The 23,915-nt window shown below is 48.4% G+C and overlaps 1 protein-coding gene across 2 annotated transcripts in view; it reads left to right on the top strand.

The window, feature by feature from the left end:
- Window positions 1-23,915, top strand: part of GPAT2 (glycerol-3-phosphate acyltransferase 2, mitochondrial) — a 1,776,577-nt gene that overhangs the window by 520,584 nt on the left and 1,232,078 nt on the right. For both annotated transcript variants that reach the window (XM_086944751.1, XM_086944750.1), the window contains exon 4: window positions 12,635-12,708. In XM_086944751.1, the coding sequence (XP_086800877.1) occupies window positions 12,635-12,708 (74 nt within the window). The remainder of the gene's footprint in view (window positions 1-12,634; window positions 12,709-23,915) is intronic.

Genomic DNA, 23,915 nt, shown 5'->3' with positions numbered 1-23,915 from the left:
CCTGGACAAGAAGCAGTTGGGTTGCCAAGACAAGAAAAGGTTCAGAACTAAGTTGACGTCCCACAACGCAGAATACCTAGGCTCTGGATGAAGAGACCGGCAAGTGCCAGTTAACAATCTGCACACAAAAGGGTGCTCCCTCATCGGAGAACCGTCCACTGCCAAAATAGCGGAGCAAAAGGAATTGACCGACCTGTAGGTCAAACTCTCCTCTGCCAGGGAGGCCAAAAAATTCAGAACTTGAATTACATCTGCTGCCACCGAATGGAAGCTCAGTTACAAACGGCAGCGGGTCCATTGATTCCAGGAGGATCTGTATTGTTTGACCGTGCTATCGGGCCAGGCTCTGGATAGGAATCTTTCAGCAGCATCCAAAAGACCTGGGAACGACCAATGTCCCCTGTAATCCTCCAGGCCATGGGTGATAGCTACCCCCCACGCCCCACCAGAATCAATAGATGAGGTAGATGATCCGATTGAGCAGTATCTCTGGAAATAGGGGGAAAGAGGATTTGAAAATTCCAGGAAAGTTCCAGAAGAACCCGGCACCAGACTTGAGATTTCCATAGCCTGGTAACCATCACCACCTCCGACGCTTGACCTGCACTGAGGCTCTCTTAATCATCACGAAACAGGGGAAACAGATACCCCCGTTCCAGCGACCAATCCTGAAGGAACGCGTTTGTGGCTACCGCCAGGGGACATCTGATGCTCCAGCCTTGATACAAAGAGATCAATAGTGAAAGGTCTCAAATTCTACTGAATGGAAGAAAAAACAGTTGCGTGGAGTTATCAAAGGCTTGAATCCCGGAAGTTGCGCGACGGGAAATCCGCCACCTGGTTGGCTTGGCCTAGGAAGTACTCTGCCATGACTGCAATCTGATGATCCAGGCAGTATTGCCAGAAATTGATGGCCAGGGTGGAGAGGGCCTTCGACCGAGTACTCCCCCGGTGGTTGATGTATCGAACTGCTGATATGTTGTCCATCTCGAGAAGTACACACGCCTGGACTGAGTCTTTGGTCTAGCATGTTACTGCAAAGGAGCCCGCCAACAGCTCAAGACAGTTTATATGCAAGTATTGTTAGTGAGGAGACCCCAAAACACTTTAGTGGCATATTCGCCACATCTGGCGCCCCACAGTAATCTGCTGTCGTCTGACTCTGACTTTGTCTAACCCAGGGTGGTGTGGAGTGCAAAAAAACGATGGATTTGGGCCCAGATGTTTGGACTGGGGTGAGTGTGTGACATTGATCCACATTCGGTCCATCACCTGTTGTGTTTGCATATTCCACCCTAAGTGCGCTGGGGATGCCCAGACGTGGGTCCCAGGCACTCCACACCACTGGAGTCAAGCTAGCCGGGCTGATGAGAGGTGTTACCTCGAAACCGGTCCGGTCCTCGGATGCTTGATTCCGTTCTGGGAAGGACATGGCTTTTGTAGTTCGGACTGGACTGTTCCCATGGGGCACAGGGTCAGAGCTGATTTGCATATCGCCATTGTCTAACCCAGGGTGGTGTGGAGTGCAAAAAAACGATGGATTTGGGCCCAGATCTTTGGACTGGGGTGAGTGTGTGACATTGATCCACATTCGGTCCATCACCTGTTGTGTTTGCATATTCCGCCCTAAGTGCGCTGGGGATGCCCAGACGTGGGTCCCAGGCACTCCACACCACTGGAGTCAAGCTAGCCGGGCTGATGAGAGGTGTTACCTCGAAACCGGTCCGGTCCTCGGATGCTTGATTCCGTTCTGGGAAGGACATGGCTTTTGTAGTTCGGACTGGACTGTTCCCATGGGGCACAGGGTCAGAGCTGATTTGCATATCGCCATTGTCTAACCCAGGGTGGTGTGGAGTGCAAAAAAACGATGGATTTGGGCCCAGATCTTTGGACTGGGGTGAGTGTGTGACATTGATCCACATTCGGTCCATCACCTGTTGTGTTTGCATATTCCGCCCTAAGTGCGCTGGGGATGCCCAGACGTGGGTCCCAGGCACTCCACACCACTGGAGTCAAGCTAGCCGGGCTGATGAGAGGTGTTACCTCGAAACCGGTCCGGTCCTCGGATGCTTGATTCCGTTCTGGGAAGGACATGGCTTTTGTAGTTCGGACTGGACTGTTCCCATGGGGCACAGGGTCAGAGCTGATTTGCATATCGCCATTGTCTAACCCAGGGTGGTGTGGAGTGCAAAAAAACGATGGATTTGGGCCCAGATCTTTGGACTGGGGTGAGTGTGTGACATTGATCCACATTCGGTCCATCACCTGTTGTGTTTGCATCTGACTTTGTCCGGAGCAGATCCAAAGAGTTTCCATCAGTTCCAGGCTTCCATGTCAGGCAACCAGCAACCAATCTCGGCTTGCGCTTCCTCCGAGAGGTCTACCGCCTGAGAGTAAGAAGCCCTTGCGCAGGTGTGCTGCCTTTAACTGCTGTAAGGCATGATAATGGAGAGGCATGGGAAAAATGGCCTGAATTGAAGATGATAGAAGGCCCACCAGGAGGGCCAGGTGGCTCAGCATAGCCCGCTGCCTGGGCAAAGTCTGATGGAATTCGTGGCAGATCTTTTTCACCTACCCCGTTGGGAGGCTGAGTGTAGACTTGACATAGTCTATCAAGAAAACCAGAAAAATCACCTTCTGAGAAGGAGTTAGTAGGGTCTTGGCTTCGTGGACCCCAAAGCCCAGGCTCTGTAGAAGAGTAATCGCAGTATGTAACTGCTAGGACAGCTTGTGAGGCCATTGTGCGATGATGAGGATGTTGTTGAGATAGATAATAAGCTGGGGCCGGAGTCCCTGCTCTCATAGGTGCTCCTCGACCGGCCTGAGAACCTTTGTGAAACACCACAGGGCGTATGTGAGTCTGAAAGGCAGGGGGGTGAATTTGTATGTCTGGCGTTGCTACCGGAAATGCAGGTACCGCTTGGGAGGAGGAAAAACTGGGTTCGAGAAATAGGCGTCCATGAGGTCCAGACACACCCTCCAATCCCGGGGGCAAAGAACATCTCGCAGGACTTGAATCCCCTTATTCAAAATTGGGGATCAAAGCATAGGTGCCCGTACCAGTCTTAAGGTCCCTTTTTTTTTTTAACAGAAATAAGGTGCAAAAGGGCTTGACACAATCCCCTAGGTCCCAATATGGAGAGACCAGAGGTGACCCACCCGGTCTCCCCAAACCATACAACAAAAAGACAGCCCAGCACACTTATAAATATAAAACATGTAAAATACACAGTAAAGTAAACTTATGACAAAAAATGTTTTCCCAAAGAAAAGTCAGTGTATTGTTGTAATATTGAACTTCATCCTTTATTCATTTTTCTACTAAAAAGCGTTTTTTTTGCAACCGCCAACGCGTTTTGTCCACAATCGGACTTCTTCAGGGCTCACAGTATATGCTTGGTGTGTTTTCACTTGACCATTGCCAATGTAAACAGTGCACACTTTTTTCAAGTCGGACGATCGTGCGGAAATGGGTACATTTATCCCTCGACACGCGCTTATTATTGAAAATCTCTGAGGTGACATAATTTCACTGTCCGGATATATGTTTTTTCAAATCAACTGGTCTAATACATTGACAATGGTCAAGTGAAAACACACCAAGCATATACTGTGAGACCTGAAGAAGTCCTATTGTGGATGAAACGCTTTGGCAGTTGCAAAAAAAACGCTTTTTAAAAGAAAAATAAATAAAGGATGAAGTTCAATATTACAACAGAACATCGACTCTTCTTTGGGAAAACAGTTTTTGTCATAAGTTTACTATACTGTGTATTTTACAGGTTTGATATTTATAAGTGTGCTGGGCTGACTTTCTGTTGTAAGAGTTGAGCCTCCTCTATCTTGAAGTGGTGGTAGACAAGCCACTCGTTGAACTTGCGGAGGTTGATAACCGGATGCTGACCTCCATCGACTTTGTTATAAGAAGATATTGCGGCTGAAACCCTGTGGATCCGGTATGGACCAGGAGATGGCCCCCTTGGCTAGGAGGAAGTTCACCTCCCCGTCCACCATCGCAGCCACGGCCTTCGAAAAATGGAGCAGTCGCGGGGCCACAGCCTGCCAGGGGGAACCTTAAAACCCCATTTCTAACCTCTGGACCGTCTGCAGAACCCAGGCGTCCCTTCTGATGGAAGTCCAAGCCAGAAAAAAAATCGCCAGCCGTCCCTTGGTCACCTGGGGCAGGGGTGGATGAGTTGGAAGATAGCAGCAAGGGGCGGGAGGGGCCTTCATTGTCAGTGACTCTGTGGCATTCCTCGATCTGACTACAATAGTTCAAGGGGGCCGGGGATTCCTATGTGCCTGGTGCACACCCAAACATCTTTGCGCAAGCCTTTGCTATTTTTTTGGAGAGGTGTTTCTCCAAGGGCACCATGGCCTCTGAAACCGCTTGGTAAATCGATGCATCAACTGCATCATAGAAGTCATCATCCCATGGGAAGCCCGCCAGGGGGTCCTCCTCCCCCTGGTCCTCATCAAAAGGCTCCATCCCGTAAGGGAATAGGCTAGCTGAATCCCTCCAAAAAGCACCGGCCAATGGACAGGCCCAGTTAAGTGGGCATCAAGCACTTACAATCATTCCAGGCATTGGGGCTAGCCTGGGACAGCGCTGGGGCTGAAATTACAAGGGGCTGGATGTCAGCCTAATATAATGTGGGGCAAGCCTCCCATTCAATGGTTCATGTCCGGGGACACTACACACCTGGTGCACATTCAATGAGGGCCCTCCTGGGAACGGGTCCTCACAGACCGCTGGTCTGTATGAAAAGTACAGACCCCTCCCGTGGGAGACGTAGGGGGTTTCAATTAAATGTGCGGCTACTGACCCTGAAAGCAGGTCGTCAACGAATCATATATGGAAACGGACGGTACAGACCCCCTAGGGGGGATCACGCTCCAGGGGGCAAGGCTCAGGACCGTCAGCGTGCATTTCAGATTTCTCTGGTATGAGTCAAGTCAAGTCAAGTCAACACTTATATAGCGCACTACATAACCATAGGGACTCAAGACGCTTGAGGAAAAGGGGGGTATTTACTTATCAAATATGCAAGTTTTTAGTTGTTTTCTGAAGGACAGGTGGTTCTGTGTGAGGCGGAGGTGGGTGGGGAGAGAATTCGAGGTTTTGGCCGCTAAGTAGGAGAAGGATTTTTCCCCCATGGTGGCTCTGTGGATGCGCGGGACAGCGGCTAGGGCTTGATTGGACGATCGCAGCTGGCAGGTGGGGGTGTAAAAGGATAGGCGCGTGATGAGGCATTCAGGTCCTAGGTCGTAGAGGGCTTTGTGTGCGTGGGTGAGGAGACGGAACGTTATCCTCTTGTTGACGGGGAGCCAGTGGAGGTCTTTTAGGTGACCGGTAATGTGATCTTTGCGGGGAATGTCTAGTATGAGTCTGCCTGACGCGTTTTGGATGCGTTGGAGTTTTTTCTGTAGTTTGGCTGTGGTTCCGGCGTACAGGGTGTTTCCATAGTCCAGTCGGCTTGTGACCAGTGCGTGGGTGACCGTTTTTCTTGTTTCGGTGGGGATCCAACGGAATTTTTTTTGAGCATGCGTAGGATGTTGAAGCATGATGATGTGACGGCGTTAACTTGTCTGGTCATCGAGAGTGAGGAGTCCAGTATGAAGCCCAGGTTACGTGCGTGGTCCGTAGGTACGGGTGCGTTTCCCAGAGCTGGTGGCCACCATGAGTCGTCCCAAGCGAGGGGGATGATCCTAGGATGAGGACTTCCGTTTTGTCCGAGTTCAGTTTTAGACGGCTGTTCTTCATCCACTCGGCTACTTCTTTCATCCCTTCGTGTAGGTTGGTTTTGGCGGTGTTTGGGTCTTTGGTGAGGGCGAGGATCAGCTGGGTGTCATCGGCGTAGGAGATGATGTTGAGGTTGTGTTGTCGCGCGATGGTTGCGAGGGGGCTCATGTATACGTTGAAGAGGGTAGGACTGAGTGATGGTCCTTGTGGTACGCCGCAGATGACTTCGGTGGCCTCAGATCTGATAGGGGGGAGGCGGACTCTTTGGGTTCTACCGACGAGGAACGAGATGATCCATTCCAAGGCTTTTCCTTGTATTCCGACATTGCTGAGGCGTTGTATAAGGGTGCTATGACAGACTGTGTCGAAGGCTGCGGAGAGGTCAAGTAGGATGAGGGCAACTGTTTCTCCATTGTCCAGTAGTGTTCGAATGTCGTCTGTTGCTGCGATGAGGGCGGTCTCGGTGCTATGTTTGGCTCGGAAGCCCGACTGTGAAGGGTCGAGGCATTTGTTGGATTCGAGGAAGGCGGCGAGTTGACTGTTGACATTTTTCTCAATGACTTTGTCAGGGAATGGGAGGAGCGAGATGGGGCGGTAGTTTTTGAGTTCAGTGGGGTCTGCTGTGGGTTTCTTCAGAAAGGCGCTGAGTTCGGCATGTTTCCAGCTTTCCGGAAGGTAGCGGAGTTGAGGGAGCAGTTGATGACGTCTCGGAGATGGGGTGCGATAGGAAGTCTGCTTTATTGAAGATGTGGTGGGGACATGGGTCGGTTGGGTATCCTGAGTGGAAGAAGTTCATCAGGCGGATGGTGTCTTCAGTGGTGATTGGGTTCCAGGTGTAGAGGCTGTTCGAGGGGGGGTTTCGTTCGGAGGTGGGTGGAGTGGGTTGGTCTCCGGCCTGGTTGTCAAAGCTGTTATGTATGTCGGCGATTTTGTTGTGGATGAATGAGGCCAGGGAGTCGCAGAGGACTTGGGAGGGAGTGATGTCATTGGTGCTGGCGGTGGGGTTGGTAAATTCTTTGACGATGTTGAAAAGTTCCTTGCTGTTGTGGGCGTTGTTGTCAAGTCGGTCCTTGAATGCTGATTTCTTGGTTGATCGGATCAGTTGGTAGTGCTTGCGGGTGGTGTTTTTGAAGGTGGCCACGGTGACAGTGTTTGGGTCTTTTCTCCAGGCTTTCTCAAGGGTACGGCAGAGTTTCTTGGATTTCTTGAGGTCATCGTTGAACCAGCGGGCTTTTTTGCTGTTTTGCTTGATTTTATGGTTTTTCAAGGGTGCTAATTCGTCGGCGCTGTGGGTGATCCAGTGTGTGAGGTTGGTGGCTGCTTGGTTTGGGTCCGATGAATTGGCAGGAGGGTTTTGGTGAAGCGATGTGAAGAGCTGGTCGGTGGTGATTTTGTTCCAGTTTCTTCGGAGAATTGGTTGAGGGTGGTTGTGGGTCGTGGTCTTTTTGTAGTTGAAGTAAACGCAGCTGTGGTCCGTCCAATGGAGAGCTGTGGTGTGATTGAAGGAGATGTGCTTGCTGGATGTGAAGATTGGGTCAAGCGTGTGTCCGGCGTAGTGGGTGGGGGTGTCTACAAGTTGTTTGAGTCCGAGATTGGCGAGATTGTCCAGAAGGGTGGTAGTGCTGCTGTTGTTGTTCTATTCCAGGTGGAAATTGAGGTCTCCCAGTAGAATGTATTCCTCAGAGGGGAGGACGTGTGGGGTGATAAAGTCAGTGATGTCTTCGCTGAATTGAGTGCGGGGTCCTGGTGGTCTGTAGAGGAGGGTGCCTCTGAGTGTGGTCTTGGGGTCGGTGTGGATCTGGAAGTGAAGGTGTTCGGCAATAGCGAGGTGATCGTCAGAACTGGTCGTGACGCGGATGGAGTTCTTATGGACGATGGCGTTGCCTCCTCCTGTTTGGTTGGTGCTGTCCTTTCGGATGATCTTGTAGCCGTCCGGGATGGCTATGGCGATGCCAGGTGCTGATGAGGCGTTCATCCATGTTTCTGTTAGGAAGGCGACGTCAGGAGATGTGGTGTCGAGTAGGTTCCAAAGGTCAGTGGCGTGTTTGTGAACCGAGCGGGTGTTGAGTAGGATGCATTTTAGGTGGTTAGTGCCGGAGCTCTGTCAGGGGTTTGCGGGTTTGGTGTGGGTCCTGATGCAGTCGAACTTGCAGGAGTGGCACGTGAATGGTCCATGGGTGTGTCCTGGGGCGGCATGGTGGCAGTTTGGTGGACGGCCGGAGTTGAGGGCTGAGATGGTTGCGGCGTCGTATGTGATGCGGGAGGAGATGGGTTTGCGAGGACCAGGGGGTCTGGCGCTGGGTGCGGTCCAGGCGCGGACGGGCGTAGACGGGCTTACCTTTGGCGCACCTTCGGCGCGCAATGGGCGCGTCCGCTGCGCGTGAATGCTGCGCGAAAATGCATCTGTCATAAATGGATAGTGGAGGGGGGCGGAGCGTGGGAGGGGCAGCTGGGAGGTGGGAGCGGGGTGGGAGGGACGGGCTGGAGGCACAACAAAATGGCAGCAACAATAACACAAGGCAAACAGGGCGAGATTGGGGCACGATGCTAAATAATGCTGTGGGCACAATCAGGCACTACTAAATCTCAGGGAGCAATGCAGGCAATGCGAGCGGTGGAGCGCTAGGAACTTACACAGGCACAATAAATTACAAGCAATGCGAAGCGCTACAGCAACTAAGCAGGCACAAATTAGCACAAATCGATTATAAGGCACAGAATCGTTTTGGCAGCAGTGGGGAGAACAGCGCTACAATACCAAGAGACAGCAGTGGGGAGAACAGCGCTACGATACCAAGAGGCAGGGTGGAGCGACCGCTTCTGCCGGAGACAGGCTGGTCACCAACAGTAATTCCGAAAAGGGGAACCGCGGCCGGTTGGCGCAGTTAAGCGTCACCTAGGTGCAGGCGGACCGCACCACAGTCAAGACAGCGGCAAAGGAGCGCAAAGTCTACCCGTGGCTGTGAGAGAAAACAACCGCTTGTGAGGCGGTTCACAATATACCATCAGCAATACAAAACAATATAAAGCATTCAACCATAAAAACAAGCACAATCGTGGAGAGAAGAGAAAACACCACTTATCTTGGCTCAGAGCAGCAAAGAAAGAGGTGTAGTGGACACAGATTATGGTGCTATTCTGGTTCCCCCTGATTGGCTGAAGACTGGGACTGTTTCCTATTGGACAGATTGTTTTCTTTTGGACATTCCGAAGGTTTAATAGGAATGGTAGTTTGTTGGTGTTTTGTTAAATGGCTGCTATTCATTAAAGTGAAGAAAGTAGAGCATAAGCCGAGCCTCCGGTCCTGACATAGAATCAAGTGTTTCAGTTTGATCTTCCCAGAAGTTGCGAGTTCTTTAAGGTTTTTGTGGTTTGGCCAGTCAATGATAATATTTATAATGTTGCAACTTAAGTTTCAGCTCGTTTGCCAAGTATTGGCACATTGTCTCATATAAGACATTTTCTCCTCTTTTGATTTTTATGCAATAAGTGTTCAGAACTGCAAGTTAACAGTTTTTTGTTTTAATTTGGGTAGCATTAATGGCTATTCAGTGCAAGACAGCATAATTAAAATGGTTTCGGCTTCTCACATGATGTTTAATTTTTCTGGATATAAAATGACAAAGCAACCAGAATAAACACTGCTGACCTGATTCACAAAGGCAACTTAAACTTTAGAGTATGTTTACATTTGTTTAGTAAGTTTGCTACTTTTGGATATCCACAAACTGAGTGTAAGTTACTGCTAAAAAATACAGTAGTAAACCCAACACTAAACTAGGCCAATCACTGGCACTACAACATCCTCTCATAAAAAATATTGAAGGTTGGGAAATAAAACCCAATAGGAAATCATTTAAAATGAATTGAAATATCAAAACATATAGACAAATATAAATTGATATTAACAAATATAAAAAAGACACATGTTAGTTTAAAATATTTTAATAACCAATTTTTAATTAAGAAATAATGCAGTGACAGAGCCTTTTTTTATATCCTGTGGCACTAGACAGGGATGCCCACTATCACCATTATAGTGTATAATTGCAATGGACCCACTGGTGAGATACTTGCAAAAGGATCATATGCATAGAGGACTACAATTCAAGAATGGCCCACTGCTAATAATCCTATATGCGGATGATACAGTACTATATGTGAAAAAGCAGTCCGACAACCTCCCGCTGATTCTGACACAAGACACTCAAAATGTCCATACCCTATAAACCACTTGTTGGGAGTGGGTGAGATTGCTTAAGAGAACAGGGGGTGCAACATTATAATCCCCAAGACTTCCAATAATTGCTACCCCCCACATTGGATCCATTAACTCAGTGTACCCTCCGGTGATTGGAAATATACAAAATCTGTGATTTATTCCCCAACGTGCATGCCTTTTCCCATACAGAGGACCACCGGTTTCAAAATATCTTTTATGGATCAGTTTATACTGACCCGTATGCAAGCCGCACCGAGGGATACCATATCAACATATCCCAATGAACCAAAGGAATTTACCCCGCTTACACTTATAATTGAGGACAACAGTGGAGAACATATAATTTCCAGATTGTATAAAGCTAGTTTGGCGCTCTTACCACCACAAGATACTAAGGTGAGAGAAGTCTGGGAAGCAGATTTAAGGCGGCCCCTCACCGATAAAATTTGGAAAAGCTGCTGTACTCAAACGAAGTTAGTTTCATGTAACTAAAGGCATAAACTAATTCATTTTAAATTCTTGAGAACAGCATACCTTACGCCACAGCAGATTGGCCCGAATAGACAATAATCGGTTTGCACACTGCCCCAAATGCAACATGCGTGCGGCCACTTTCACACATATGACATGGGCATGTATAAAGATTGCTTCATATTGGCATGAAATATTTAGCCACTTGCAGCGCATTACTGCGCTGCACTTGGAACAAACTCCACTCGGAGCACTACTGGCATGTGTTGATAACATTGCTAAAATCATGCGTAGATTTATAGCAATAGCGATGAGCCAGACAAAGCGACAAATAGCTATACAATGGGGCAGCAAAAGGGAACCCATGGTAAGGGGCTGGATTAATAAATAGTATGATCTATTGTGCCATCACTAGCAAGCTGTTAGCAGAATTACAACCCCTACATCCCGGCCAAAAGATATATGGCAACCCCTGAGGGAGTATTTGAGTGAGCAAGACCCACGGACCGCACAACAAAACCCAGAGTAAACATCTGTTAATATTATACATATGTACATGCACCTTTTAAATGTACATCATGAATCATGATGTTAATCTGCCTGGCCTAGAACACATAACAGTGGCATTAAAAATGAGCGATAGAATTAATAAATTGTCTGTTGCTCGAGAAAAGCTGACATTGTACTAAACTGTTGCACTTGAACAAATGCTATGATGCATGTACTTAGTAAATTGTGACCATAAAGTTAAAATGATGCTCAAAACAATTTAAAAAAAAGAAATTTTGCAACAAAACATTTATTAAAAATAATTGATTTTGATTAACTCTATACGTCAATTTTAATCATTAATAGATCACATTAAAACATGTATTTTTCTTTAGGTGAGATCTTGTATATTTTAACTTTAGAAAAATAATTTTATTGTAATGTATTTCCATTTGTTCAATTTGTGTTGTATAAGTAATTTGTGTTATAGCATTTATTTTAATTTTGTATTCACTTAAAGTGAGTACATAAACTGAATTTACATTAATATGTAACATAACATATATATTTTATATTTATTTTCAGGCTAAATTACTTTTGTAAATTTTCCCTATACTTTACCTTAAGGGGACTTTACAGTCGGGAGTAGATCGCTGCATGGTAAAATATAAAGGAAAATAAGTGTACATAACTCGAAAATAAATCTACAAAAAAATATCTTAAATATTATTGTATATTAATTGTAACAGGAATTTTAGATGTAGAACGAAAAAAAAGCTACAATCCTATAAAATTAATTTTAAATTATATCTTTAGTTAATAGAAATATGTTAAATTAACTTATGATTGTTTCTTAAGTTTAGTGTGCATTAATCCTTGAAACTGTTTTGTAGAAATATTTAACATTAATTAAAATATTTTGTAAAATAAAATTGGTTACAGTGTTTTTAATATTCAAAATAGGTTAACATATTTTATAATGAAAAAAGATGTACTATTTGTATGTATAACAGTTTATATTTAGTTATATTTTTAACTATTTTAAATTATTTAATTTAACATTATTTCCGACAGGGTTTTATTTTAAATCCCTACCTCCATTATTTTTCACGGAAGGGTATTGCAATACCAGTGTTGACCACATACAGTGCTGGACTTACTGTTTTTTTTTGTAGTTAAAGTTTACACTTGGAGATTGTGAATTCTGAAAAATATTAAACGTATACTGAAAAGCAGTGTTTCACCACATAATTTTGATTTTTTATTCTATGAATACTGTTTGATGCCCATAAAGTTCCCTTTAATACTGGTTGGTTTTGAAAGGAGCTGAGAAATATTAATTTTGTTTAAAATTAATCATAATTGAGAGTGGTATGTAGGTTAAGTGGAATGTTATTCATATGTGGCCCAAGTTATTTTTTAATATTTAAATGAAAATTGGCATTTTTAAAATGTATTAATTTGGTGAACAATCGATTCAATGTGCTTACTGGTCTATTGTTGTAATTAAAACCACAAATGTATGTGTGTGAGTATATATATTTTAAGGTACTATTGTATTTTCTGGTAAAAACATTAAATAGTTTACCCCTGATGCGTGTGCAGTTGTCTTGACGTTTGTAGATGTACTAGCATCTAAATAGAAAGTAGGAATATCAGAATGATTCAAACTTTGTCTGTGTTCTGTTTTTCTAATTTCTTTTTCCCAGGAGAACTTTTTTCACAAAGGTTTTGCCTCCATGGGATTTTACAATGCTGCTTGCATCACAGAGGAGAGAACAAGGTATGCAAAGGAGGTGACAGTCGTGGGCTGATGATTTAAATGGTTGGGGCATGTTCACCATCTTTAAGGCAAAGCTGTAGAGTAAGTTTTTACATAAAGAAATGTTCTTTTTTTATGGTAGCAGATATAAGTACTTCTGCATATGTTGACTCTTCAATATTGTCTGCAAACCTGACCGTATGATAATCTCTGCAGGCCTGGTTCCTAAGTAAAGCAAGTCAATCTGCAGACCTAGAACCTTCAGGATTTTCTACATATTTTGGCTCATAGTAATTTTCTGCAGACCTAGAAATACAGGAAGCAAAGGCATTTGCAAACCTAGGTATTTCAGCACTGTCTGCAGACCTGGTCAGTCCAGCAGCAAAGTTGGTCCTTACCACAGTGCCCTTCAGAACGTAGTGCAAACTCAGATGTATGGTATTGCTATAGTGCCAACCTAGCCAAAAAGGCAGAAGAGATCTAAACAGTGGTAAAGATCAGCATAAAGTCAATGAGTGATGGGAGAGGAAATTGGATTATGGATAGTTAATGCATTGTGATGTAGTCTTCTTTATTGAGGTGAGTCTTTAACTCTTTTGTAAATTGGAGCATCATTGGGGCAGCGTTCCAAATCCTGTGTGCCTAGATTGAAAAGGCTAGCTCATTGATTTTTCTTTTTTTTACACTTGGGACCTGATTTAGATTTTGGTGGACAGGTTAGATATACCAAAGGGGTTGATGGACGGAGCGTTCGAGCAAATCAAACACTCACCCCCAGTCAACTGATCTGGGTTTAATCCATCACTATTCTTTAGCTCACTCCACCACCCCAGTTCAGAAATGGCCATATGCAAATCCGTCTGACCCTGTGGCTCATGAGAACAGTCCAGCCCGAACTGCCAAGCCATGTCTTCCCTGGACGGAAACAAGCATCCTGGGACCGGTTTCAAGTTCAAAACCCTCATCAGCCAGGCTATCTTGAATCCGGTGGCAACGTGAGCAAGGGACCCACATGTAGGCATACCCTGCCAACTTAGGTGGAACAAAGCGATACCAAAGGGGATGATGGACGGAGCGTTAGAGCAAATCAAACACTCACCCCCAGTCAACTGATCTGGGTTTAATCCATCACCATTCTTTAGCTCACTCCACCACCCCAGTTCAGACATGGCCATATGCAAATGAGTCTGACTCTGTGCCTCACGGGAACAGTCCAGCCCGAAACTGCCAAGCCATGTCTTCCCTGGACCGGAAACAAGCATCCTGGGACAGGTTTCTGGCTAATCAGCCGTCATCAGCCAGGCTAGTTTGAATCCTGTGGCAATGTAAGCAAGGGATCCACATCTGGGCATACCCTGCCAACATAGGGCGAACAAAGCAAAGCCAAAGGGGACGATGGACGTAGTGTTGAACATTGCAAGCACTCACCCCCAGTAAACTGATCTGGGTTTAATCCATCATCATTCATTAGCTCACTCCACCACTCAGTTCAGACATGGCCATATGCAAATGAGTCTGACCCTGTGCCTCATGGGAACAGTCCAGCCCGAACTGCCAAGCCATGTCTTCCGTGGACTGGAAACAAGCATCCTGGGACAGGAGTGAGCTAAAGAATGATGATGGATTAAACCTAGATCAGTTGACTTGGGGTGAGTGCTAGCAATGTTAAACACTCCGTCCATCATTCCCTTTGGATACAACCAAACAAAAGGGGAACCCCCCCCCCCCTTAACAATAACATACACGGACGTGGCTAATGTGATCCCACGCACGTTGCCAATGCGCTTCCCGTTTCGCCAAGCCCCGCCCTGCCTGCTAATGGCCGCCCAGCACTGAACGCTGCCTGCTGACCGACCGCTGATTACGAGCGGTGAATGCGGTGAATGTCGGCGCTGGTCCTGGCTCTCGGACAACCGGAGGTCTGCCGCTATCTCGCTGTCCCGCTATCCCGTGGTCGATTCTTGGGCGGCCGCGGGGTTTCTTTTCAGTGCGGTGGAGTGGCGCCCGCATTGAGCCTGCTTTTTGCTTTCTGTCGGCGCGTTGGAGTGGCGCCCGTGCTGAGCCTGCTCGCTGTGAGGGGTGCCTGTGCTGAGCCTGCTTTTGCCTGCCCTGCCTCGCCATACCCCATGCTCATGTTCCTCTCTTGAAGAGCCTAGAGCGGGAGCACGGACAGGTGGAGAAGACGACCGAAAAGCTCATAGCCCACGGTCCATCCGAGAGAAGGGCTTTGCAGGCTCTGCAGCGTGTTTTCAGGCGTGGGCGCAGAGAACATCACAAACACAAGCGTAGAGCACCCGCCTGCTGGATTACCAGGGAGAGAAAAATTCTCTGTGGATATCAGAAGGCATGGTAAGGAGGAGATCATAATCCTAAGACTTTTGAGAAAGCGCTAAAATCACTAAGGAAGGTGCATAAAACTGATTTAAAAAAGGGTTCCTAATTCTAATATATATTACAGTGGCAGTTGGGGCCATAGAACTGTTAAAGGGCCACTAAAAGGCTCCTAAAGGGACTGAAGCACTGATCTGTTCTGTACAAGGCGAGTCTGACGTACCTGGTGCATTTATATATTGGTCAGCTGATCAGCTAGTGCTAGGGCTAGTGCTATTGCCAGTGCTCTTACTGGGGGGTTTTCTTCGACGTTTCTGACTGGCAGCTGCTCTTCCTTCCACTAGGAATGTCAACGAAAGTGAAAAGTAAACAGGCCAAGGCCGGGGTAGCAAAGGAATTCCAAAAAACGGGCCAGTCACCAACAGCACCCGTACTTGTATCTAAGGGGGCCAGGAAAGGAAGAAGAAACGCGCAGCAAAGGACTGATTTGAAAAATAGAGTACTGGCACTAGCGGAGAAGAGTAGACATAACACCTCTGCAAAATCCCTGGAAGAGGATGAGGTGGAGGACGATGAAGAGGCAGAAACACTATCTGAACTGTCGGCAGAGCTAAGCATGCTCGCTGTAGGCGATGGATGTGAAGGACATGGAGAGTATGAAGCAGGAGGTGCCCTGAATAAGGGGGAAGACAATCAGTTAAGCTCCAAACAATACCCCCTCTTCAGTAAACCGCTGGCTTCACGGGGCAGACGCACAAGCACCCCTCAATTGAACCGGGAGGAGCTGAGAGCCGAAAGAGCGAGCAATGGAGAATGATGTGCGGGACGCACAGAAAGTGCATCATCAGGAGGCATTATCTACCGACACCTACCCCCGTTACCTCAAGTCGAACAGCCACAGCTCCAGCCCCAACCAAAGCCTCAACCAAAGCCAAATGGAACATCAAAATCTGCAGAACAGACAGATATTATAGAAGAGAATACAGTTACTCCCTCAAATGCACCTTCCTCTGTCCGGTCGATATGCCCGGAGCCTCAAGAGACTCAGATTTCACAACAGTCGCCGCAGAAGATAGATGAGGTAGAGAATTTATCCAACAAGTTAAGTACCCTGTCTGAATTATCTGAGCCAAAAGATGTTTCAATACAAGAAATGTTAATAACTATCCTTCAAGAAATAAGAGATCTTAAATCTTCGCAGGCACTTGAGATATCGCAACTACATAGCAGACTGACCAAGATGGAGGAAAATCTAGGTAACCTCCCCAGAAGGGTTACAAATACCAAAGCTCGGGTCTCAACATGGGAAGATACTGTCACTTCCATGCAGAAGGATCTCTGTGCTGAATAAAAATAAGTCTCAGTTGGAGTCAAAACTACAAGACTTAGAAAATTACAATTTAAGGTCCAATCTACGCCTCGTAGGAGTCTCGGAAGGGCTGGAGGGCGTAAAGGTGGTGAAATGGACCGAGGCTCTCTTGAAAAAGGCGATACCTGAGCTACAAGGTGACCTAACAATCATAAGAGCACACAGGGTACCTGCACATAAACCTGCCAATCTTAAGTATCCGCGAACAATCTTAATGAATTTTTCAAACTGCAGGATTAAAGAGAGAATTCTGAGTATGGCAATCTCTAGAAGAACCTTTAACACAGATGAAGTAAAGAACTTTAGCATCTTCTCAGATATGTCAGCAGCCTCGACTCATAGACGGAAGGACTTTGTCAAAATGATGGACTCTTTCAAGGCCAGCGGTGCGCAAGCGATGATTCTCCAACAGTCTAAATTAAAAGTAATAGCTAAAGGAATTTTTTTTATCTGTACGGATACACAAGAAGCATAGACACTCTTGGAAGGGCTTAATACATAAGTAAATCAGAACTAGTCAAACGTCGAGAAAAGTTCAGAAATCAAAAAAGCAGGAGGTTTTCTTTTTTTTTCCCGATGGGCAGATGTAAGGTGAATCAGGAAGCGCAAAAGGATGCAACAAGATGGCATCCAAAAAGAAGAAAAATAAGGAGGGAACGGGAGTGGGACAGCGGGGGTTTCCGTTCCTTTTAGGGGGGTGAGGAGGAGGAAAAGTGAAGGGGGTGAAGCAGGCGAAAAAAGGAGAGTTCATAGTAAAAGTCTCAATGGTAGTAGTATGGCGAATAATGCTCAAAAGGAGAATTTATCTCACTGAGGCATAATTTTTTCTTAATAGTGCTTTTGGGATTGAGCACCGCACTTTAAGGCACTTAATTCACTTTAACGCATGTTGACTTCATTTACTATATTGCTCTAAGATGTGCGCGAGATGCGCCTTTATGCTCTCTGTACATTTTGACAATGATAAACTGCGTGTCTTTGCACTTTAATACTAGTTTTGCACAATTACCATAGGCTGAGGCCGGTCAGGTTTGTGCAATACTCGCATAATCTGTACTGTCGACATAATTTGTATAGCTGCTTGAGAACTACGCTATTTGCACAGTAATGCTGTTTTTGCACATTTGCTACATCGTCTTTATGGGATGCTTTGACCTAATAATCCTGTATTTTGCACATTTAAATGTGGCACGGCTAACAGAACATGCAAAAGTCAATTACGATGCCGTTTGTATCATTATTGCATTATTGGTAATTATACTATGCTTAGTTTGCACATTATGCACCTATCACACTTTCTGGACTTTAGAAATAGGCAATTACGAGGCTGTTTGTATCACTGTAGCATTATTGGGAATTATACTATGCTTAGTTTGCACATTTTGCATTTATTGCACTCTAGGCCACTTATATGCAGTAATATATACATTGATTACACACCAGTTCCATCAGAGCGCTATTGACGTACTCCAAACACCCCCTACAGTAAAAGTGCCAGCGGGAAATCACTCTCCGGAGGAGGGTCCAAGTCCAGCCCCCTACAGTCAGCCCATCGTTTCCAAATTCGAAAGTGCTTACGGGAGCACCCTCTGGCCAGGAAGATGGGCTGCTACAGCCCCATACAAAAGTCCATGCCATTCTTCCAAGCAGCCAGGGGCGGAGCCAAGGGTGCCTTCCAGGCTTGAGCAATATCACATTTAGCCAGGGTTGGACCAAGCAGCAACAAGTGACGTTTGTAGCGATCCCCCCCTACCCCCTCCATAACATGCAGTAGTGCCAATTTCGGATCCCTAGGCAGCTCCCACGCCAATACCTCTGAGAGACAGCGGAAGACCCCGGTCCAGAACCTATGCAACCCGCAACAACCCCATGTGGTGTGTAAAAGTGTGCCAACCTCTGACCCGCAGCGCACGCAGTCCGGAGAACTTATCATACCTGCCTTCCATAGACGCTCCCTAGTGAAGTTCGTGCGGTGGAGATATTTGAATTATATGAGTCTCAGGCGTGTGGAAATTGCCGCCCCCCCTAGGACTCGCCAGGGCGTCCATCAAGTCTTCCTCCTCCAACTCCCCCACGTCCCCCACCCACGCTGCCCGCAGCTCTGGAAGTTCCCCCATTAACAGTATGGCCTCATGTGGGCTAAAGTCTGGGAGAGAGTCAATGTCCGTCAAATATGGTGTCAAAGCATGTCGGAATTGGACGAATCAAAAGAATTGAGAACTGGGCTTCCCAAATTCAGTCTGCAGGTCCCGGAAAGACTTCAATGTAGCACCCAACATGAGATCTCCCAGAGAGGAGATACCTATGGCATCCCACCCACCAAAACCCCTAAGGGTCTCCAAGTGGTTCAAGCGGCCGTTGCACCAAAGAGGGGTCTCCCGAGTGAGGACATTCCACCATTTCATCCTGCTTAGCGCCTGCCGCCAGATAGAGAAGACCACCTGCGTGGCAGAAGGAAGATCCCGCCGGAGCGGTGCAGAGTAAAGTAGCGTGTGGACAGATGACGAGCCCATCAGGTGACGCTCCACCGCATAGGCTGGATCGCCCCTGTCGCTGTACCACCAGTCATTAAGGACCAAGAGATGCCCTACCTGGTAGTATGAGAGGATATCGGATGTGGCAAGGCCACCTGCATACGTGGACAGGGAGCATCTCCGGAGTGCCACCCTTATGGTCCCCCCCTCCCACAGAAACCCACCCAGCGCCCAGTTGACCTGCTGAAACCAGCGGGGTGGAATAGGATATGGATGGGTTCGAGGCATGTGGGCTGCTGAATTCATATCTCTGCATAGATCGCCGCCTAGTGTGTAAATGTAAATGTAAATGTATTTGAGCTTATATAGCGCACAGCTACCCACAAAGGGTTTCCCGGCGCTTGCTTAGGGAACCCGTCCTGGGATTCCCCTGTGAGATAACCCCGGCAGGGTATCCACAAGGTGAAAGCCAGGCATCCCGCCGCGAGGGGCCGTTGTGGAGATTAAGCAAGCTATTGCCCAGAGTCGCAGAGTGTGAACCCGTGAGTCGAGAAGGCACCGGAGCGAGAATTATCGAGTCCGTGGAATTTTTGAGCCCAAGACCCGCCGAGGCGGGGAATTGAACCCTGGTCCAGGGCCGATCTCAGCTTCCGGGTCTGCCGCCTCTAACCCCTGATTGCACATTGTTGTCCTGGAAGAGTCTTCGAAGTATCACGAGATAGGTGGCTCCTCCCCTGGACTACAGTGCGCATGGGCATCGACTCCATCCCCAGATTGTTTTTTTACGCCATTGGGTTCGGATGTCTTTAGTTCCCTCTTGTCGGAATCGATAAGAATTAACTTAACTTGACTTTGAGACCAAAAGGTCTTTAGCCTTGCGTCGGTATTGTCTTGCGTTCGGCTTTGCAACTTTTCCTTGGCTCCGAGCCGAGCTCTGTACTTCCGCGTGCTTTCGGCGCGGAGGGCCTAGTCGACGCTCCAGACTCATCGACCATCATGGACCGAAGTCCATTCAAAAGATGTCCGGTGTGTTACTCGAAGTACCCACACATCGACGTCCATCCGGTGTGCAACAAGTGCCTATTGCCGGACCACGACGAGGCCAAGTGTATGGCCTGTTCGAGATTCTGGTCCAAGAAGACGCTCAAGCTCCGTCGAGCTGCGAGCCTGGGGCCCAGCAATCTGCACTGGCGCCTACGGACATTTTCGATGCTGGGGAGGTCGAGGATGAAGATATCCAGGACATCTCAGAATCTAACCCCGCGTCGGAGGTCGAGGACGACTACGACGCTGAGGCCGAAGATTTCGGTGAAGTCGTCGAGGAGGTAGGAGACGACAACGGGGCCCTTGGGGCCATGGAGGATAGCTCGGACGAGGAGCTTCCTCAAACTGACTCTGGGGATGTTCCGATCAATAAGGCTCAGGTCGAGGGATCGCCTTCGGGCCTTCCCAAGACCTTGATGTGAGTTCCTCGGCCCGCCTGCTGGCCCGGCCACGGACATTGGTACCGATTCACTCCCGGTGAAACAGAAACCGAAAGTGCAATCTACGGTCTCGACGCCACAGATATCGAAACCGAAAGTCCGCATTGCATTGGTCGGATCGAAGACTTCGGAGGCCTCGGTGCCGAAGAAACCTAAGATGGCCGTCGAGCCGAAGATACACGTCAAAATGGCCGACCCGAAGGCTGCTACGTCAAAGCCGAAAGTAAAGGGGTCGGACACGGCCGCATCGGCGCCAAAGACAGTCGACGCCGGCAAGGGTCGACTCGATCACAAGAAAACGGTCGACGACCCCAAGAGGTCTCTTACCGACCCGAAGAAGCGGCCCAACGACCCGAAGGCCCTCTCTGCCCTGCTTCCACAGGACAAGGCCAAGGGGGCTGCGCCAAGTGTGTCGGCTCTGAAGGGGACCTCGAAGGAATCCACTCCGAAACCGACCTCTAAGGAGTCCGTCGAACCGGCACGTCCATCTGCCGTGTTCACGAAGAAGGTCGCTGAGTCCCTGCAACGCATAAGGGACGGCGCCGCAGCAGTCGAGCCGAAGGACCCTCCGCCGGCCAAGCCTCTGGAGAAGCCGGCGAAGGCGCCCGTGCCGATCCTTTTTACCTTGCCGCCTAAGACGGCGCCGATGGCTTTCGCTGCTAAACCGGGGGGCGGCGTGCCCGAGAAGGTCTCTTCGACGTCGAAGGCATCGATGGTGGTCCATGGCCCGCTGCCTCGACAACTTTCAGAAGAGGAGCGTCAAGAACATTTCATCGACGCCGAAACGGGCAGGCTTTCCCTCCTTAATAGGAAAATCACCCCGGAGCCCCAATTGGAGTCGTACAAGATCCCACTAAAGCGGAAGATGAACTCAGCTGGTACTCCAGACTTGGTGGAGCCCATTTCACCACAAGCTCACGAAGTCTCGCCCACTCACTCCGATGTAGACGCTGGTGAGGGCGATGACGAAGATGAATATAGCTATCCTGTCTACACAGACCCAGAGGATGTGGCAGAGCCCTGGTCTAGTGCTGGTGAGCCTGGGGACCCACATTCTGGGCAGGACCCTCAGCTCTTCTCCGCTAAAACTTCGCCCACTGAAGACTCTGCGGCCTTCAATGCCCTCATTGAGCGGGCAGCAGCCAATCATAACGTCCAGCTGCATGCTGACCCTGTGGACCTAGACTTCCTCTTTGACACCTTTTCTGTCTCTGAAAAGACTGTGAAAACTCTGCCAATGCTGAACGGTGTTTTAAAGCACGCTGCTGAAGTCTACAAAGAGCCCACCAGGGCGAGAGTCATCAACCCAAGGATCGACAAGAAGTATAAGGCAGCGCCTACAGATCCAACTTATATTAGGGGACAGTTGCCTCTGGACTCCCTGGTTGTATCCAATGCCCGGAAGAGGGCCAACTCGCAGACTACGGGTGATGCTCCTCCCCCAGACAAAGAATCGAAGGTCTTTGAAGCTTCAGGGAAGAGAGTAGCAGCGCAGGCAGCCAACATATGGCGCATCTCAAACACATAGGCGCTCCTGGCGCGCTATGACAGGGCACAATACGATACCCTAGAGACCCTTTTGCAACACCTCCCCGATCAATATAAGGAAGGGGCTGAGATGCTAATACAGGAGGGGAAGCTGATCTCCAACGCTTCCATAAAGTGCGCTCTAGACGCGGCTGACACCGCCGCACGCGCCATTAACACTAGCGTTATGCTTCGCAGACATGCCTGGCTAAGAATATCTGGGATCAAGCCGGACATTCAAACCACCATCTTGAACCAAACGGTCAACCCAGATCACCTGTTTGGCCCTGAGGTTGATACCACCCTTGAGAAAATGAAGAAAGACACCGACACTGCAAAATCCATGGATGCCTTGCAGTCCCAGCAGTTTCGGAGTGGGTCCTTTCGTCGCTCCAATACCAGAGGCACCTCAAGGGGTCAACTTTCGCAGTCCGCGCAGTTCTACAAAGGCACCACCCAGACTACTTATGCCAACAAGAGTCGAGGTGGATACCGGGGCAACAGCGCCAAAGGCAGAGGACGTGGCAACAACAGCTCCAGGTCCTCTACCGCCAACAAACAGTGACGCATTGTCACTGCCCACCGACCACACAACACCGGTCGGGGGGAGACTCCAGCAGTTCCTGCCTGTGTGGAAGTCCATCACCATGGACAGGTGGGTCAGAAAGCTTATCCAATTTGGTTATTGTCTGGAGCTCACATCCACTCCACCCAACATACCCCCAAGGAACCGTCCTATGTCAGGCGAACACTTGCACTTATTGCAGCAGGAGGTCACAGTCATGCTGCAAAAAGGGGCAATAGAGCTCGTGCCCATCCAGGAAAGAGGCACGGGAGTTTACTCCCTGTACTTCCTGATTCCAAAAAAGGACGGATCCCTCAGGCCCATCCTGGATCTCAGGCCCCTCAACTTCTACATCCTGTCCGAGCATTTCCACATGCTAACATTGCAGCAGGTTCTCCCACTGCTACGACAGGGGGACTTTCTGGCAACTTTGGACGTGAAGGATGCGTACTTCCACATTCCGCTACATCCTTCACACAGAAAGTACCTCAGGTTCACCATCCAAAACCAGCACTACCAGTTCAAGGTTTTGCCTTTCGGGGTCACCACGGCACCCAGGGTATTCACAAAGTGCCTGGCGACGGTGGCGGCACATCTGCGACGTCACAACATCCACGTCTATCCCTATCTGGACGACTGGCTCATCCAATCGAAGTCAGCCCAGCAGTGTGCCGACCACGTGTCCCACACCACTCACCTCCTGCACAATCTGGGATTCTCACTGAATTACCCAAAGTCCCACCTCCAGCCCGCCCATATACGGCAGTATCTGGGCGCGACCATAGACACTCTGGCGGCCACAGCCCAGCCAAATTCAGTGAGAGTCAGCAGCATTCAGTCGCTGATCTAAAAATTCAGACCTCAACACTCGCTTCCAGCAAGAGTGTTCATGCAGTTGATAGGCATGATGGCCTCCTGCATCTCCATTGTCCCGCACGCCAGACTACATATGCGTCCGCTTCAGGAGTGCTTAGCAAGTCAGTGGACTCAGGCTCACAACCAGTTGAAAGACCTAGTGTTGGTGAGCGGTCGGGCATACAACTCTCTGCATTGGTGGAATCCACGAAACCTTTGCAAGGGCCGACCGTTCCAGGAGCCTGTGCCACAGATTATCCTGACAACGGACGCTTCTTTCCAGGGATGGGGAGCGCATGTACTCCAATACACTCTGCAGGGACTATGGACGCAGCAACAGGGGAAGATGCACATCAATGTTCTAGAACTGATGGCGATCTTCATGGCATTGAAAGCATTCAAAGTACATCTATGCAACAAGGTCGTGTTGATTCGGACGGACAACATGACGGCAATGTACTACATTCAAAAGCAGGGAGGCACACACTCTCTGCAGCTGTCTCATCTGGCTCAGAGCATGTGGAAGTGGGCCATTCAGAGGAACATCTTCCTCATGGCAGAGCATCTCCCGGGCAAAGACAATCAGATGGCGGACCTGCTCAGCAGGCACAGCCACCAGATGC

This window comes from Lissotriton vulgaris, chromosome 11 (genome assembly GCF_964263255.1).
Source record: "Lissotriton vulgaris chromosome 11, aLisVul1.2, whole genome shotgun sequence".
NCBI classification, from domain to species: domain Eukaryota; kingdom Metazoa; phylum Chordata; class Amphibia; order Caudata; family Salamandridae; genus Lissotriton; species Lissotriton vulgaris.
The sequence above is the reverse complement of the archived record's forward strand: the minus strand, read 5'-3'. Positions and strand labels throughout refer to the sequence as shown.